This window comes from Natrix helvetica, assembly GCF_964273705.1.
Source record: "Natrix helvetica genome assembly, chromosome: 1".
Taxonomy (NCBI): Eukaryota; Metazoa; Chordata; class Lepidosauria; order Squamata; family Natricidae; genus Natrix; species Natrix helvetica.
In genome coordinates this window covers 223,040,404-223,060,740 of record NC_138548.1, presented here as the reverse complement: position 1 = coordinate 223,060,740, position 20,337 = coordinate 223,040,404, and the positions used below count along the sequence as shown (strand labels likewise).

Genomic DNA, 20,337 nt, shown 5'->3' with positions numbered 1-20,337 from the left:
AGTGGAATCTAGGAACAATGTATTGGAGAAAAAAGTGATGCTTACTACGTTAGAATGGCAGGCGAATGCAAACAAAGCTAAAGGCATTTTAAAACACATATTTATATAGAAAATTATCTAGTGAGTTCCATAACAATTTCTGGAGACCACTGAATGGAATATGACTTAAATCTACAGACTGACTTTTCAAAAGGTTAACCTTTCTCTTATTTAACTTACATATGGAAATAAAAGAAATGATCAATCTTTTTCATTGATAAATTTCATGGATTTCTTTCACTAATCAATTTGTTTCCTCACCTCTCAGTTTTGATCCTATTAGATTTAAACATATTTCCTCTTACTATTTATTACACCAAATAACATTCAGACAAAGGTTTTTTTTAAGGTGGCTTTTATTATTTCCTTCTAACTGTTATTTCAATTTCCCATAGCACCTTGGCAATGTCAAAAACAAATACAAATACATGTATAATCTTAACAATTAAGCATGAACCTACTTTACACAATTTCTTGGATTAGACAGCTTTGACAACAGGAATAAACCAAACTGATATAAGAAATAGATAAGCCAAATAATTGAGATATATATGAAGCCATCACTCTGCTAAGTCAGACTAGATGTGTCACAGAAGTCAAACTTTTAGGGAGAAAGATATAGCTGAGTAGTTTGGTTTATTAAAACAGAAGCCATTTGCACACTAACACTTATATTTGAAATTTCTTTGAGGGAAATTTTATCCATAACTGATTTTTTTCAAAAAGTCATTAAATAAAAGTGTTGAAGTTAACAGGTTAGTTCAGAGGCTGATTAGTTCCTATGCTAAATTTTAAATCTACATTAATACACTCATTCCCATCTCTTCAAGAGTCGAGGGCTGAAGATGCAAATAATCTTCATCCAAAGAACAAAAAAAAGGGGGTGGGGGGAGAGAAGGAAAATCAGAGGTACCATCCTAAAGGAAGCCAATGCTATATAATAGATTCTCTCTCACATACACACAAGAGCATGATAGACCATTACAGACTGATGGTGATCTTATGTTTCAGAAGAAAATATCAAAAGTTAAAAGAAAAACCTATTGCATATTTCTTGTAATCAAGAGTTTACAAAAGTTTAAGCAATCCCCACCCGAAGTGCATTTCTGTTGCATTTTTATCAGTATACAATGTAGCATTTTATAAATTTAAAATAATCTGTACACATGTAGCAGGAATTTTTACCCAAGTGAATGTTCACTCGATGACAATAAAAATAGTGGATATATTCAGACATTTAGCTGATACTGACGAAGTAATAAGGCCATAGCTATTTAAATTATAGTAAAGCATTGCTTAAGTCACTTAATTGCTACTGATCTGCCCATATCTTCAGGTAAATAAGAAGAGTTTGATTTTAATCTGTTAAAACTGCACCACAATTTTCCAAACTACTTTTTTTGGGGGGGGGGGGGAGAGAAAACAAATAGAAATTTCACCCACAGAGAATCTTCTTTTCCCTTTTAGAGAAGTACAATACCATGGCTCAGAATTATTGAATAAAATTAAAGATACAGAATGTGTAAAAAAAAACTCAATTTCCTGCTAATGAAGATCTTTCACAAGTTCAGGAAACACAGGTAATTGTGATCTTTATCATCTTGCATATTATTATATTTCATCAAAAGTTTAAGGATAAAAGGCATGTACGTCCAATGATGACCTATTAAAAGGGAAATACAACTGTTCTCTTAGTTGATAGTTTTGGCACTGATGCTCTATGAAATGCAAACATCAGCTTCATCTCTGTTGTTCCAATATTTACAATGAAAATGCTCTTTTTACTAAATTTACCAGTATAAATCATACTGGCAATGTCATTTACATTCAACCATTGCTGAGACAGAGGATAATGATTTACAAATTGGTCAATATATCAACTTTCAGTTTTAACAATGTTGATTTGTTCACTTACATTTAATGCACACCTATGCAGAAAACAAACGCTACCAATATTGCACATCCTTACAGCAAGATAGTAAAATTGCCCAGACATTGAATCTAAAAAGTATTGTGTCTCATTTCTAAAGTAATATGGGAAGACTGATGAAAATCCAATTCACTCTCTGAGAATAATGATTAGCCCAAATACCTTTGTTCCTCAAAAGTAATTGCAATTAACAGCATATAGCATATGGTACTTTTTTTTTTACTTCGTCATTTCTTCTATCTAAATTTACATTTAGGTATTTATGGTAACAAAATAGACAGGGATATTGGAGGAGAGTGGAGAAGATGTTAACTGAGGAAACGCTTATCAAACACTTCAGTTTTAGTAAATCCCTCCAAGGTATTAATCTGACATTGGAAAAGCTGCTTTTACACACTTTACACATACATTGCACAAGAGCCACTTGTGTGGGGAAAGCACACATGCGCAGACATAAGCATCAGGATGTACAACACATCCTTTCCCACAATCAATTTTTTCCCTCACAAAAAAAATATCTCTGAGCTATGTTTGCTTCAATATCCAGTAACAAAAAGAGTTACATTTAGTTGATGTGTCTTTGAATACTAGATTCCATTCAAGCATGGACATATAAACAGAGCTAGATTTCACATTCTTGCATTGCCAAGTAACTTTTAAAGTAGCATCTTCCCACAGAATTGCATTCTTCTTGAAGAGGAAGCATTTTTAAATAACTCCCAGCAACTGTTAATTCAAATCCATCTTTAGTTTGCAATGACAGTGCTTTTATCTATCCTAAAAACAACTACGGTACAGTATAGCAGTTCAACCTTTTTTCCATTCCAAGTGCAATAATCAGAATTATGGGTCTTTTAAAATGAAGTATTTATACATTTTTCAGAATTCCTAACATTTTAAGTACTTCACCTTTTGTGTCATATTCAGCAAAAATAGCATTATGAGTAAACCAAAATGGGTTGGTACTTAACAGACGTGATCAATTGTTTGTTTTAATGTAAAGTCTGCTAAGGCAAGCAGTTACTTCAAAATGAGAAATGATTAATAACATGCATAGAAAAAGAGTATCAACTGCCTTAAGTACATTTATACTTTTCAATCAAATAAAAAAAGTGATTGCCAAGCTGAATAAGTTAGAGAAATGACAAATCTGACTATATATACATACACACACATATATATTTGTGTGTGTGTGTGTATATATGTATATGTATGTGTATATATACTTATAAAAATAGATATGAGTGTTCTCAAAGCCATTGATAGAGAATGCCTACAGAATTAAGAAACTGCCAAAAGTTTTCTGGCTAAGAAAAATCAGAAGATTACCATTTTCACAGTTAATTATTTATCTGCCACTGACATTTTAAAGTTATCACTAACACACAAACTAAAAATGCATGGTGGTATCTCATAACTGAGCTTTCCAGTGTTTACAACTAATGTCTTTAAATTTGTATATCCGCTACCAACTAAAGAATCCAATATACTTTCCCCTAACACTTTAATACAGAACTTTGAAATCTAGCATGCTGATTTTGAAAGAGTAACATTTTGTAATTGTCCTAGTTCTTTTCTTAAGTTCTATAATCGTCAGCTTGTAAACCACACTGCTTGTTGCACATTGTTATTCTAATTAACATACATCTATCCTAATATTCTTGCCAATATTCTCCAAAGTAAGTTAATTTTCAGTTATCAGCTCTATCAAACAGGGAAACTTAAGACTCTTTGTTTTGTCTCCCCATTAAATAAAACCTGATTTCTGGTATAGTTTGAAACTCCTTCAAGTAGAAAAGGTGTTTTCAGTATATCAAAGTATGATCCTAGGGTGGCCACGCTATTTGTTAAACTAAAGTCAGGCCTCCAAAATGATCTTACCTCCTTCTAGAGAATTGAGAATATTAAAGAGTTGAAAATCTCAATTCAATGCACCAAAGTAATATTTATAGAGAAAGTTTCACATTCCCTATTTTTAGTTCTGCATTAGTATCAGAATAACTACATTCCAGCTAGATGTGTTTAATTCTGTAATAAAGGATCAGAGAAAATATTAAAGCAATGGAAAAATAAAACAATGCTATTCCTAATTAGAGAAAATGCTGGAACAAATTAAAATCTTACCCACTATTTCTTGTTTACTAATCTTGCTCTTTGCATACTCCAGAGTAAAACCATAGTTTTAAAAGCTGACCAAAATTAGTAAAGTCAAAGACTATATTACCAAAACACAAACTCCTACAGTAGTACAATCAATTATCATCAGTGACTAAATCATGACATAACAGGTAATATGGCTACACTCATTCATACTGACCAAGCATGTCAGTTTTGGGGCTGAATTGTAATGCAAGGCCATTAATGGCATACATGTCATCTTACAAGCCATACCTTAAATAGATTTTTAGAAGTAATTTATAACTTTTACAGTTTTTTCCAAAAAAAAAAAAATTGCCCCCTCTTCAAGTAAGAAACATGCTAATATGTGTATTTGTTCCTCATCTTTAATAAGCTAGTTCTTAATGCAAAAATCTAATTCAAACAGGAAATTAAAAACAGAAAGTTACAAAAATTATAATCTTTATCATATTTATATTGATTCTATTTCTCCAGCATTTTGTATCACTTCGAGATGAATATTGGGATCCCTTTAAGCTCTCTCACATTGCAAACCCTGTGCTCTTCAATTTACTGTCCACTTTTCCTATATTTATAATTCTTTGAGCTGGCCAGTTTCTCCTCTACTGCTCTTTAGGTTCACAGTTCTGATTAAATAAAAAGTTTGATCAATTTTCCTTTGGTGATCGCGGTGGCATATACTGTTCCTTGCCAACTCGCCGAGGCGCTCCCTGAGGAGAAGACCTACGTCCACATTGACGCCTCTGTTCCCTGATTTTTCCTGCAGCTCCTTTGGGAGGCCCATTGCCTCTGAAAACACCCAAGTCATTCATCCGTCCTTCAGACTTTTCATGTGCCTTCTCTCCTGCCTTCTCATGGGTGCCATTTTCTTCTGTTTTGGCAGGGGAGGTTACATTAGAACGCAGCTCCCGAAGTGGCTGAGCAGGAACAGAAGGTACTTCTTTTGGAGGTTTCTGACAGACCTCAGCATAACTGAGCTTCCGAGGTTCCTTACCAAAAGAAAAACACTTTAGTATGCATCTAATATAACAAAGTCAAGCAGCATATGCTAGTGATAATTTAAAATTAAAGCTATATTTAGCAATTGTACACACAGTGAGTCCTTAATTTACAACTAGTTGCTTAGCAACTGTTTTAAGTTATGGCGGATCCTGGAAAAGCTACTTACAACCTAGTTTCAAAGTTATAATTCCAGCAGTAACCCTACAGTTGTGAACATTCAGGCGGATTCTGACCAATCATAGGGACTGTAACCTATCTCCCTCCTTCTCCTGCCCTGCCTGCCCCACCGCCTCCCACACCCTTCTCCCTAGCCCCATCACCCAGTCATTTACCTTTCAGTGTAGATCTTCTGCAAGAAGCTGCTGCATCACGGAGCCATACATACATAGTCCAGAGATCATGTTGGGAAAGGGGAGCAGGCTGCTCTGCCCCTCAGCATACCTGCAGGCTCCGTGGCACTATCCAGGAAGTGAGTATCATTTTCAGAGTAGCCATGTGGCAGCTATTCTAAAAATGGTGCTAGCTTTCAGGATGAAGCCACACAGCCTAGGGATGCTGAGGGGGTGGAGTAGCTTACTCTCCTTTTCCAATGTGATCTTGGGAGCTCTTTAGATGGCAAATAAACAATCGGTGATGGGAGTTTGAGAGGAGGGTGTGTGGGACCCAGTGAAGTGGGAAGCAGTCCCTGTGGAGACCCAGTGGAGTAGGAAAATAGGTCCAGGGCCTGAAAACACTTCAAGGGATAGACGGCGTAGTACAGGGTGCCTCAGGGTGGGGTGGGACCTTAAGAAGCTTAGGGCAGGCAGCCCTAGGATGGGCTTTCAATCCTAAAACACTCCCCCCACCCCCACCCCCACTCTCTACTTAATGATCATGTTCGGGAGAGCAGGGACAGTGATCGTTAAGCAAGGCAATCATCTGGGCACCTTGCTTAACAACCATCAGGACTTGCTACTATAATGGACAGAACTCCAATACGGTCACAAGTCAAGGACTACCTATATTTGTTCTTCTAACATTTTCATCCAAGTGAGTCTGACATTTTAATTTCAGGCTATTTTTAAAGGTTACATTCTGTACCTCTATTATATCTGGAAGGTGGCTTATTAGAACTATCCAAAATGATTGAAAGCAGTAACTTACCTGTATCACTACAGCAGGCATTGGGTTTGCATTGGTTGTGGATGAAGTGGTATTTGTCCTGGGTGATTTTACAGTACTGGGGGGGCATACAGATGAAGGTGGGGAAGTCTGACTTGCAGCCTCCTTGTGCACATGAACCTCTTCTAGTTTTTTCTCTTGTTGAGTGGCACTAGAGAAAGCATTAACAGAATTGTGTGACATCTTGCATATTCAAAGACTTTTTAAAAAACAAAATAACACAACAAATTACTTTGAAGCACACAGACATTTTCAAACAGATTAATTTTCTGCTTTGGAAATAAAGGCAACTATGACTTTTGTTTCATGCTTTCAATGTTGGTTGATTAAGACAGCTACCTGAATTAAAATATTCAAAACGAATCAAACTTGCATAGTATTTTCTATCTGGGGTTTATGTTAGGAGAAAACTGTTACCAATGTTACTGGTATTAGAACTAAAACACACAAAGATGTATTTGCCATACAAAATAATTACTGCTAATACTTGTAATTGGAAGACCAATCTCCATACCTTAATCCAGGAAGCTCAATCCCATAGGGAGAACTGGCATTCGTGACAGGCTGAACAACACTTTGGCCCTGCTCTTCCTGAGTGGATGTTAGACAACTAACTGTCAAATCTTTGTTTTCCTAAAGAGATCAAAAGGGAAGAGAGAATGTTTGCAGAAGTACAGGTTAAAAACTAAATGTGTTAGTACATAAAAGAAAAATTAGATATCATATAGGCCACAAGCCACCTCACAGCATTGAGATCAAGGACTGACAATTTATTATGGCCAGAGTAGCAAGGACCAAAATTGGTAGTGCAATAACAAAAAAGAGGAAATAAATCACAAATATGAGCAAGGTTCAATCCAAAAACATTTTTAAAAGAACAAGGGGCTCCATCAACCCTATCTTAAGGCCTAGCGCAGCTTCATCTAAGATTGAAGACAGAAAACAATGATATTGGGGGAATGAGGAAGGCCTTCTCTGCTGTTGCTCCTGCCCTCTGGAATATATTGACTCCCAATGTGAGGTTGGCCCCAACCAGTCTATCTTTTTCTAAGGGCCTAAAGACATGGCTGTGCCAATTGGCTTGGGGCTGTGGGGGATCAGCACAACGGTACTGGTTGATGCTTCACAGCCAGCCTCTCACAAACCAAGTCACTGAGAAGGCCAGCAGCTGGCAAGTAAGACTCATGTCTTCTTGCGTTCAACAACTGCAGGTAATTTACTTAGCAAATGTAGCGGAGCAGACAAGTTATGCACAGTTATGAGATGTTTCAATTATAACCATGTCACTTAGCAACAAAATTGTAGGTCCCAATTGAGATTTGTTCATTTGTTATTGGGCAGTAGTGTACAGCTGAAGAACTGTAAGCCATGTTTTTCAACAATTTTTGCTTATTGCTGGATGTGAAAAGAACACCTTAGAATAAAATTTCATTTTCCTACACTGTACTGGTGAAAACCCAGAATATACTAAGGCTTTAGTTTCTTGAATTTTACAATATATACTTATATATAAATTAAGCAAACAGCAACTTTTGCAAAAGGCTATCAGTTTTGCTCTTGCTCTGATAAGGTAATATAAATAATATTTATTGTTTGGGATTCAAGCAAATGTAGTAGGGATGAATTAAGCATGTTTAACATTGTCAAATAATGTAACGGTAAAAAAAAGGTCATGCAAGATTAAAATTGAGAGAGAGAGAGAGAGAATGTGAAAAAATACAATTAAGTACCTTTTCTTTGCTTATTCCTTTAACTATATCTGACATCCTATTCTCCAGAACAGGATCTCCTTGTGTTTTTATCATGCTGCCTGGCAATGGAGGAAAATTTGAGGCTAGCAAGTCAAACTTTGGTGTCAAAGTCTTGGTTTCAACTGAAGCCTGAGGTCGCTAAAAAAGAGAAGAAGCATGTTAATATGTTATATTCTCATTAATCTTATTTGCAAAAGCTAGAAAATGCCATCGGATGCTTGTATCCAATCCCAATTATTAGGGAGCAATTTAGCATCGGCAATTCTGGAATGGCTGAAGATTCAAAAGCTGAATGACTCTAGGATATTATTTGTTATAGCTCTAGATAAGCTTGTGTCAGAAGCAGCTGTTATGTCAACAGGTTATGCACTACTCTTAATGGAGCAAGTCGAAGCTATGGTCAGGAGGGCCTCTGCCCAGTTTGGTGATGGACTGATGTCAATTTTAGAGTAGTCAACATTGACTCACTCATGGCTTTGGTCCTTAAGAGTGGATTACTTAATGCACTCTTCATAGGGCTGTTGTTAAAAACCACCTAGAACTACAATTAGTACACAATTAAACCACTCTCATATTAACCAGGACAACCCAATATTGATATATAACACTAATATTCTAACTGCACCATTTGCCAGTTTGTTTCCACCAGAGTATAATTCAAGGTACCTATGATCACTTCTGAAGTCCTACGTAGCTGGAGACCTGGCTTTCTTTTGAGGCCTCTTTGTGATGGCATCTCTAGCTAGATTGGAGGGTGTTATGACACACAGCATCCCTGCGGTCACATGAGCAACATTTAGGTGTTTGGCAACCAGTATTTATGATGGTTGCAGCATCCCAGACTCACATGATTACCATTTGTAACCTACCCAGGGGGTTCTGACAAGCAAAATCAATGGGGAAGCCAGATTGGAAAAAAGGTGGTTAAATGGAGTGCAATTTACTTAATGACTGCATGATTAGTGGTGGAAGTTCTGGTTTCAATTATGGTTGCATGTCAAGGACTACATGCATACCTGATTTGTTACTTCAAGATTACAACTCTAAGGATCCTCTTGTATATTACCTGAACTGAATTATAGCAAATTGAATTCCAATAAAACTTCTCCCATGTCTTCCCATTTTACATCTTCTCTAGTTTATCATAAATATAATGGGTTATACTCCACTGTGCTGTAAAGCACTGTGAAGCAGGATAGGAGTCTAAATTCGATTACTATTGCTAATTTCACTATTCCAATGACAAATATTCTCTTGTTTTTTGGCAAATTCTTTTTTCTTTTATTCTCCTAGAATGTGTCAATTCAGGATGTTCTGATTTGAAAACCTGTTCCGAGTCCTGCCAACCATTTCCTGGTTCCAGAATACTTCTTTCTAAGAAACTATATCATCCCCAGAATTGCTGCATCACTGCATTCAGGGGAAAACCCCAAACATTTTGGGGGACAGTGAAACATTCAGTCTCTAAACCCAGGAGTCTGAATACTTCAAATAGAAAACAGACCTCATGGTTACACTTTCTGCTTCACAATGGACAATTCTGTGGAACTCAACCTGAAATGCTACTGCTTATCTTTGCTTAAAAATGTTGACAATGACATATTAATCTATGTTTGAAACATATCCCAGAAAGGATTTAGTAGAACAGGAACAATCACAAACATCTAGCTCATGAATCCAGAAACATGTATTTTGGCAGTAAGTTCAAACTCCCAGGTTTTCTGACATCCCAGAGTAACTTATTTTGCCTGGATATAATTCTTACAATTTCATAAAGGGTGTTCTTTTGATGAGAGCTTAGGTAGAAATTACTGCTGCTTAGAATCTAATTCTAGACTACCACTGGTTTATTTATTATTTATTTATTAAATTTATATGCCATCCAACAAGAGACTCTGGGTGATTAAGTCTGGTATTATCTGTATTACAGAATATAGGTAATTCTTGACTTATGACCTTAATTGAGCTCACAATTATAGTCATAAGTCACTGCAGGTGTTAAATAAGTCACCATATGACCATAATTGATTTTTTTTACAACTTTTGCAGCTGTTGTTAAGCAACCATGATCAGTAAGCTAATCTGTTTTACCCAATGGAGGGTTGTTTTTTTTGCTGGAAATGACAAGTAAAATATTAGAAGCTGCAAAAACATCAAACACCGTAGGATGGTGCAAATGATTGTAAAGGTAAGGTGGTTGCCAAGTGGTCAAAATATAATCATGTGACCACAGGAGGATGTATGTATGTTGTCTGTGTGTGCACACAGTCATGAGAACTTCAAAATCGGGTCATAAGAACCTGGGAGGAGGGGTGGATTCATCATAGCTTCAAGCACGTATAAGGTGGATTTCTTTGCTTATGTGATAATTTTTCTGCAGCCATATAAACGAACATTTAACAAACAGAAAAAGTAAGATATGTGATACTTCTCAAAGTTACTCTGTCGGAATTCTTATTGTTATCCAATTTAGTGGAAAATCCTTTACACTCTACGGCATTTTTTAAAATTCACATACAATTCTCATGTTAGCATCATTCTCAACAGCTGGTGACTGATATCGTAGTAAAAGTAAATACTTACTGATAGCCGGTCATCTTCCCGTCTCCTCCGACCTCTGAAAATGTTTCTTCTGCAAATGAGTAAAGAAAAGAATTCTGTGAATATGTTTTAGGTTTATTCATATATGATATGAATTAATGACATAATATTACAAAGAGCTTACCTGCCTCTTCCCATGCCATAATCACCATTTTGTTCTACATGAGTAATTTGAGACTCCTTCTGTGTGTAGCTTGGCTCTTGATGTCCAGATAGTGTACTTGTTTGCCGCTCTGGCTGAAAATTACGTAAAGTGGTTCTATGCAAGTGTCCATCACCTACTGAGACAGCACTGAGTGTGGAGGGTCCTTCTGATGAGTGTTCTGAGCTATTTGCCAACCGGAAATGAGACTTCACTCTGGATTGACATATAAAAACAAGTGAATAAATTCCTCCCACAACACAAATAAATTTCCTGAAAGAACTCAGAGGAGGTTGATGTCTTAAGGATCAAGGAAATGTGCCAGTATTTTTTTTCTTATTGTAACTATATAGATCTGTTGGCCAAGAACTGGCAAGCACATTTCTCCAAATCAGTTCCTAAACAGAACTATCCAACCACAACTCTTCCCTAGGTAATTTATAAATGTATTACTAACTTAGTGTAAATAAGTAAGTAAGTAAGTAAGTAAGTAAGTAAGGAAGGAAGGAAGGAAGGAAGGAAGGAAGGAAGGAAGGAAGGAATCTTAAAGAGATTACACTGAGCATATACTTAGGAGCAGAAAGACATGACCATACAAGTATGCAATTTCGCATTTTCCAATTACATAAATACTCCCCATTTCGGCTTACAATTTTGTCCATTTCTTTCTTAAATTCTTTTCTTTTCCTCTTCTAGAGTTGAATTTAAGGAATAATAATCAAATACTTCCTTTTTTCATTTGGGGGTTGAATACCCATCTAAATTTTAGACAACCAAGGATCTCTCTATCTTCCTTTCCCACTATCCCTATTCAGTGGCATAATATGAAACTTACTTGATAAATACAGGTAGTCCTTGACTTACAACCATTCGCTTAGTAACTGTTTGAAGTTACTACAGCACTGACAAAATACTCGTAATTTTTTCACTTACGACCATTGTAGCATTCCCATGGTCACATGATAAAAATTTGGAGCGCTTGGCAACTGGTTTGTATTTATGACATTTGCAATGTCCCAGGATCATGTGATCACCTTTTGCAAACTTCTCACAAGCAAAATCAACGGGAAAACTAGATTCATTTAATAACCATGTTACTAACTTAACAACCATAGTGATTCACTTAACAACTATTGGCAAGAAAGTTCATAAAATGGGGCAAAACTTACTTAACAAATATCTCATTTAGCACAAACATTTTGAGCTCAAATGTGGTCGTAAGTCAAGGACTATCTGTACACAGGATAAAACAAAACAAATATATTTCTTCCTCCTTAAGAAGTTCCAATCCTTTATCAAGGATTCTTAAGTAGATTTGAAATAGCACATCACTGCACTCAAAAAGAACCTCTGCCAAGTTGTCACGGGCAGACTTTTTAAAAAAAGTGCTTTGACCTTACGACATCACAGGAATATTTGTCTCCCAAAAGTTTAACATACCTATTTGGCACATTCTGGGATTTCCCCCCAGCCCCAATCCACCAAACTCTTGGTCCAAAACAAACGATTCTATTATTAGATTTCAATGATAAACATGGGTAAGGAACAGCTAAGCTTATGCGTTGCAATCTCAAACTGAAAAATGTGAGTATAGGTTTCTAATTGCTTTAGCAAAGTTCTTTTACAACTCAAGACAGTTTATAGCAGAACTGGTGTTACTGTTTTTTCTGCCACCATTTATTTATTTATTTATTTATTCTGTTTCATTTAAGGCTGCCTCAATGACACCAGGATTTTGGTAAACTCTTATGATTACAAAATAATGCAACAAATAATTACCACAGCTGTGAAAAATGACTTCTTAAGGAAAATAAGAACACACAGAGTTCTTATAGAGTTCATATGGAGTTTGCTATAAGCAATGAGCAAATGAAGAATTTTCAATTCAAGAAAATATATTTCAAAAATATTTTCTTAAAATGACCTGTTGTCAGGAGATACTTAAAAATAAAAGACTGATTTGGGTATCATAATTAGCACAATGGATTGACAATGTCCAATGAAGGATATGGCACAAGAACAACACAATGAAATTAACTAAAAAGAAATGAAGTTAGTTTTAGATTAAAATAAATGTAGACCAAAATATTGCCATGAGTAAGTTAAAGATAATTCTTCTCATCAAACATAATATGTAGACTAAAAAAGCCAAAAACAAAGGGCCTTTTTTGCAGCTGTCAATCTCAAAACCCAACTAAATTTCCTGTAGATTTTAGCAAAACTACTTCCTTTAGATATGAAGAAAATAAAATATAAAGCTGAACAAAATATAATACAGATATGAAACTGAAGCAGGAGTTGACAGGAATTCACTTATGAGCACAGATAAAATAACCACACTCTTTTATTGAACAAGGTTGGTGATTGTCCCAATATAAACACAGAAGAAGTTTTACTTTCCAAAAAGGTTGGTGCCAACTTTCTTACCGATTTCTATGGAATGGGCGACCTATACTCAATGCTGCAGTATTTGTCTTGTATGAACCTGGTGAACTGAAGCCGTTCAGAAATCCACCATTCGGAAACGGAGCCTGAAGTAAGCACGACATATATCATGAGGTTCACTGCAAACAACTGAATACAAATTCTCAGAACTGCAATTTTAACAGCTGCACAGCTAAAACCAAGGAAGTACAGGTAATCCTTCTTGCTTAATGAATGATCACGGATATGATAAAATCTTCCAAAATCTACTTATGATCCCGTTCTGGAGTTCTGACAGTGTATTCCAGGGATGTCAAACTCAATTTCATTGAGGGTCGCATCAGGGTTGTGTTTGACCTCGGAAGGCCGGGGGTGGGTGGGGTTGGGCGCAGGCCCCCAAAGCTCCGTTTTTGCTTGCAGAAGAACTGCGAGCCAGTCCTTTGGTGTTTCCAGGCCAGCCCCACAGGCCAGATCTAAGCACCCCATCGGCCGCATACCTTGAGTTTGACACCCCTTGGGTATTCCCACCATGGTCACATGACCATATTTCTGGCACTTGGAAACTGGCATGCCCTTATAGCCAGTTACAGCATTTCAGTCACGTGACTGCAATGATTTTGCTGGTTTCTAATCAAAACTGCCCACAGGAATGAATCCATTTTATGACTACAGGATTAGCACAAAGAGTGCTGCAAAAATAACCATACAATTGAGTTGGTCACATAAAGGCCTTGATTTATAACTGTCATGACTTACAACATAAATTCCATGCTCCATTACAGTTAAAGTCAAGGACTACCTGTAAGTACTACACCTATATAATTTCCACAATAATTGTTGTTACAATATAAACTTGGATGCCTATGCATTGGTTGGAGGTGTTCTCAAATTTATTACTTTTGGAAAATAATTTCTAAAATAATATTGATATAGTAATGCAGTGGAAAGATAAATGCAGACCAGATTATAATTTAAAATAAACACCTGCTCATGAAACATAAGCTTTTACTTTGGAATCAACAATCCTGTGGAGCTCAAATATTTAAACAGTTCAAAAATATAAAATTAGGACAATGCAAACTGCATTTCATTATATTCACTATTAAAACAGATCTGACTTTATTTTCTATTACAGTTCTATCAATACAGGTAGTCCTCGATTTACAACCACAATTAATCCCAAAATTTCTGTTGTTAAGTGAGACATTTGTTAAGTGAATTTTGCTCCATTTTACAACCTTTCTTGCCATAGTTGTTAAGTTAATCACTGCTGTTGATAAGTTAGTAACCTGGTTGTTAAGTGAGTCTGGCTTCCCATTGATTTTGCTTGTCAGAAGGTGATCACATGACCTTTTGATCATAAATATGAACCACTTGCCAAGCATCTGAGTTTTGATCACATGATCATGGGGATGCTTGGTCAATAGTCACATTTTTCAGTGCTGTTGTAACTTTGAACAGTCACTAAAGGAACTGTTTTAAGTTGAGGACTACCTGTAATGAAAATAGTTGTTTATATATTTGATAATGATTAATTTGTGCCACTATATTTTAGTTTCAGAGTAACATCCCGAATTTGTGAAGAATGCTTTTGTCTGCCAAATAGTTGCACTGCTAATCTACATGGTTCTGGAAACCCCACTTAGCTATAAGCATAAATATTTTCTATTTGGAATTTAAATGACTATGTTTAATTTCCTGGAGTTATCAGTGTTCCACTCCCCAAGCCACAAAAAGTAGAATATGCAACTCCAACACCAATTAAATGCTGTATGAGGGTCAAAAGACATTCATTACGGGACAGGGGACTTGGTATTATTTAAGACAGATATATATGTTTTGAAGTAAAGCAAACACTGCAAAGCACAAACGTTAGGTACTTACCAGGGGTGTTTCAAAATAAGGTGCAGGGTTTGGAGACCATGTCTGAGGCACAATACTATAGATGGAGTACTGCTGAGGACTGTATATAGGTTGCATGAACAGTGGTGAGGCAAACTGTGCTTGTGTTTGAACCGGTTGAACGTAAACACTGGAATCCACTACCCGGTAACCATTCTTTGCAAAAAATGTGTTGATGGCTTTTATCCTGGCCTGTATAAGAAAGTTTAAACTGGGCTATATTTACCATAACAAGACCGTTACAGGACACAAATGTTACTATTTGTATTCCATCTGTTTCCTAACAGGTTGTCTCTAGCTTTACTTTTACCTTCTGTTAAAATTTGGGGATCTCCAATTAAAAATGCCAATTCAAATTAGTTCCTGATTATTTCTGCAACCAACTTATATTCTTTGCTGAACCACTTTGCAGAATGCATTGGGAGCAACTGCAGTTCAGTTTAATAGATACACTTTCAATCACTGTCTGGAACAAATATTTCTTCTCTTTTTAGTTCCTCGTGTTCAATTTTTATCAAGATTTTATCATGACAAGATTAATCTTGCAATTAAAACTGCCACAAAATTATATGAGAAATAATCCTTTGTAATCTTATTCATAGTTAACCGTAACATAGCTAACTTTGAATTAAACCAGAACTAAAGTTGGTGCTTCAAAATATTACATCTATGACACCCTGTAGAAAAACAATCATAAACGTTATGATAATCATACTAATGAAAATCTAATAGTGATTAAGTAGTTAGAAGTATAATTTAACAGTTTAAGCATTACACTATAACTTGAGATATACATACGATAATAAAGCTTACCATTATTGGCTTGCCCTGAAAGGTTTTAACTTCTTCCCGTAAATATTTAAAAGCCTGCACAGATATAAAAATATCCAATGACAGATCAGTATAACAACATTTTCAAAAACATTAAAGAACTTCCAGGATTGATCTCAAACTGAAATATAAGTAACTCTACAGCACTCTTTTGTTACTTCTGCAACATTTCAACTTTGCTATATTTATTAAAGCATTAAGAAAATTACACCACCTTCCTTTCCCATATTTTCTGAAACAAATCTTTTCTCAAAAATCATGTGTAGATTTTTCTTTAAAACAAATAAACAGTAATTTTCTCTATTTAAAGTTATAAATCACATCCCAGAAATAAAGACCTGTGCAAAGCAATATACCTAAGATAAATGATAAAACAACAGCTAGCTTACCTATAACTGAAATTCAATGTCATCAGTGTATTCAAAACTAATGCATCTGAAAGTTCTGGAATTTTCTCTAGCTGAGCAATGGGAGATTAGAGAGCTTACCCGATGGGAGAGGGGAGGGCAAAGGAAAGCACAATTCTACCAAAAGAAGAATCAGCACTGTGTCTGAGATTCACAATGTCTCACCAAACTGGATGGGAGATACCTATTACATTTTACATATAAGTTGTGTATATATAGGGTCTGACTTTCAGGCACAGTGACATTCTGAGTGAGGCCCCCCTCAACACCAACCTGCTGGGAAGTTCTCCTGATTTCACATTTCAGATGAACACAAGTTGTTCTTGCTGCGAAATGACTGCTAAAGAAAGTGGAAGAGGTATACCAAATGGATCAGTGGAACTGAAGAAACCATAGCTATGATCCTGGGACAGGAAGTATTTCATTTGGACTTTTGGAAAACAGCAATGTGTGCAGTGGCACATCTTCTGTCATTTACTGACTTTTTACAATCACCTAGCTGCTTACAATTATCAACGTTCTTAACTTTTAGAATACTGAAAGTGGAGGAAAGAGATTTTTTGCTGGGATAGATGGCATCAGGGAATCTTAGGTAGGATTAAGCAGCAATTAATGGGCTGCAATCAGCGTAGGTATTGTTTGCTAAGCTTGGGTAATAGGGCCCAAATGGAGTGCAGACAACATAAGATTTCAAATGCTTTGCCATTTTACATTATTTTGGTGAAATTGGAAGGTATGAATGAGTGGAGGTTGGAATCCTGTAAACTAGGATAAAGTCAAAATAATTGACCCATACGTCTGTAGTAAGCAATTCTGACAAGGAGCATGATTTTTCCAAAGCAAAACTAGACATCTGGGAGCTGGGAAATATAACCAAGAATCCTAACAGTTTATTTTGCTTGCTTTTAGAGAATGAATGGAAGAAAAATCTCAGACCAAAATGTAACATCCTCACAAGGTCATCAGAATAACAAAAAACAGAATTTTGCTGAACTTGGTTTTAGATATATAGTTTAGGGGAAAGGGGCTATTACTTTTCAATTAAACTAGAGAAAATTCCAGAATGAAATTACATACAGACCTAAAGCCATTAGTGAGATTCAAAGAAAGCACAAAATATAACAGGTCACATCAAACAGGATTCTAATACAGCAAAGACATTTCATAGAAATGGGGGTCTTGTTTTGTTTGGTTTAATAAAAGTCTTGATTTGACCATGTTCTAAATAATTTTATTTTCAAAGCTGCAAATACCAGCACATCTGTAGAGCTGCAGAAATCTTATGCACCTAATTTGAAGAGCAGCAATCTATAGAAATGCTGAAAGAGTCTAAAATCCAATGTGCCTGTTTAACAAAAGGACTTCTATGAAAAGCAGTTTGCATTTCCAACTGCAAGCTTTGGACAACAAAAAGATTTCTTGCCACACTGAAGAGACCAAACACTAAAATATTTCCAACCACTTTCAGATTAACTGTATAAGAACATGCTTGAAGGGGAAGATAGCAAGAACATGTTTGCATATGTGCTATTAGTTAAGAGTAGGTTGTTTATTCATAGTCTTAATAAAGTATTTTCCTATAAGCTTTATTAAGATCCCAATGCTTTTGCTCTGCCTATGTTTCTGAATTTATAAATACAATCTATTTTTATTAAATTGACATATTTAAAAGCAAGAATTTCAAACTGCTTTGACTTATTTGAGATACTAGAAAAAGATAGAATTCATTAGTGAAATGAAATTCAGAACACATCCTATTCTTACCTGCTGCGCGTCAGTATCTGACTGGAATGTAATGTACCAGTTGTTATTGTGAGCAAATTCACAACTTATAACTTTGGGACAGCTTTCATTCTTAAACAGTGCTTTTACCTCCTGGATTAAATATATAAAGACTATTTCAGTGAAATACATTAACAATTATGTTTAAAAAATCCTATCCATGCTGCAGGGGATTTTAATTTCTGCAACAATAGTTTGAAAATTACTGTTTTCATTTTAATTTCCAAACAATGGTTAATATTAAGTATATAAAATCATTTTGTGACTTTCCAAATTAAAGTGCCTAGGAAATTAACAATAAAAAATACTGTCATAGCTAAGAAAAAGTCATTATTCTTTACCCACTAGCAATGCTGACATGATACCTTTTTTAAACGGCAAATTACATTACTTACTACAAGAATGTGGTAAACAATACAGGTATTTTAAAAGTACAATCATTGCCAAATATTTCTAGTCTCTCAAATCTAACTCAAAACCAAGATGTAGCTCAAATACATTATCATCTCTCAGTTGCAAACTTGTATCAAATATAAACATTACTTTAACCTACTGGTTATTGTCCTACAAATGAACTTGTTTTCACACTGTCATATTTACATTTTAAAAGACACTTACCTCTACTGGTGTAGTTTCGGGGATCTCACGAAGGATAATAATGCAACGCTTATGATTTGGTCTAACTTTCTCTCCTTGTTCATCCACTTGGACTATAGGAGAAGCTAAATTAAACAGAACAGAACTCTGTTTATTGAAAATACACCGAGAAAGCATGATGAAAATCTCTTTCTTCAGATTTCAACTTAGTCTAAAACAATATGGTCATTGTTTAGTACTCAATGTATGTAATGCTGCTCATTCTTCTGTTAGAGTGTCGTCATCTAACACAACAGATTTTATGTATGCCACTAAAATAATTTTCTGTATTTATGGGTATAATACTCTGTACTGGGGCAAGTTTCAGGTATATTTTTAGAAAATACATCTTTGGTTAACTACAGGTAGTCCTCAATTTATTTCCAGGATAGGGAACAGAATCTCAGTCACTCAGCAAAGCAGTTAAGCAAGACGCCCATGTGACTGCTTTACTCAGTAACTGCAAACCCAGCATTCCCAATTGCAGTCATAAGCAATCTTCTGGGTCATTAAGCAGACACAGCAAAAGAACTGCTTGCTGGAATTAGCTCCCCTCTGCACATGGTAGAAAACTTCTCTGGTGGGTTGCAAAACAAAGTGTGGACCTTCAGGATCTAAGCTCCACATTTATATGAAATTCAGCTCTCCTTGTGTGGGGAAGAGAACTTCTCTGGTGGACTGTGGGAATGGAACCTGTGGGACCTGAGCTTCATTTCTCCACCCTGCTGAAGGAGTTCTGTTTCTCTTAGCAGGCTGCTCCTTTAGCCAGTCCCCAGAGATGAGAGGGAATCCTCTTGGCAGGCAGTAATAGCTTGCAACCTTCTCTGCTGGCTTTCCCATTGACTTTCTAGAGAAGCTGGCAGAAAAAAAATGCAAATGGCTATCACATGATGATGGGGCACTTGGTAAACAGTCATAAGAGCCACACAGTGGTTAGAATGCAGTACTGCAGGCTAATTCTGCTGCCTGCTAGCTGCCTGCAATTTGGCAGTTCAAATCTCACCAAGCTCAAGGTTGACTCAGCCTTCCATCATTCCAAGGTCGATAAAAATGAGGACCCAGATTGTTGGGGCAATATGCTGACTCTGTAAACCGCTTGTAGAGGGCTGTGAAGCACTGTGAAGCAGTATATAAGTCTAAGTGCTATTGCTATAAGTATAAACAAGTTGTCAATTACTCAGATGCAACCACTATGAGTGGCAGGGGAGATGTTTTATGACAACTGGAAATGTTAAATGACTGGTTTTAAATCCAGAGAAACCTTGCTTATCTCTTGCCTCATTCAGCAACCATTCAAAGTTAGGATAGTGCTGAACAAGTAGCTTAACGACCAATGCCTGCATTTATGCCTTCATAGTATGCCTTAGTCACGATTGCCATTGTAGTCCATATGCCATCCTGTGCCTGCTGAATGGTTGGTTTTATATTCTGTCCCTTTCAGAGAGTTAATAGTGTTATGTGATGTCATGCTGGCCACATGACCACAGAAATTTCTTCAGACAGTGCTGGCTCAATGGCCTTGAAACAGAAATTACCGCCTGTTATAGTCGGCAACAACTAGCAGAGTAAAATCCACAGGGATTCTTTTAC

General features: G+C 36.1%; 1 protein-coding gene across 5 annotated transcripts in view; it reads right to left on the bottom strand.

Moving 5' to 3' along the window:
- Positions 1-1,448: 1,448 nt before the first annotated feature.
- LARP4 (La ribonucleoprotein 4) overlaps positions 1,449-20,337 on the bottom strand; it is a 48,026-nt gene continuing 29,137 nt past the window's right edge. For all 5 annotated transcript variants that reach the window (XM_081934604.1, XM_081934608.1, XM_081934605.1 and 2 more), the window contains 11 exons: positions 18,730-18,833; positions 18,094-18,204; positions 15,905-15,958; positions 15,074-15,283; positions 13,193-13,296; positions 10,748-10,981; positions 10,606-10,654; positions 8,002-8,160; positions 6,786-6,904; positions 6,254-6,422; positions 1,449-5,097 (listed from right to left, as the gene is read on the bottom strand). In XM_081934604.1, coding sequence (XP_081790730.1) covers positions 4,756-5,097; positions 6,254-6,422; positions 6,786-6,904; positions 8,002-8,160; positions 10,606-10,654; positions 10,748-10,981; positions 13,193-13,296; positions 15,074-15,283; positions 15,905-15,958; positions 18,094-18,204; positions 18,730-18,833 — 1,655 coding nt within the window. In that variant the 3' untranslated portion in view covers positions 1,449-4,755. The remainder of the gene's footprint in view (positions 5,098-6,253; positions 6,423-6,785; positions 6,905-8,001; positions 8,161-10,605; positions 10,655-10,747; positions 10,982-13,192; positions 13,297-15,073; positions 15,284-15,904; positions 15,959-18,093; positions 18,205-18,729; positions 18,834-20,337) is intronic.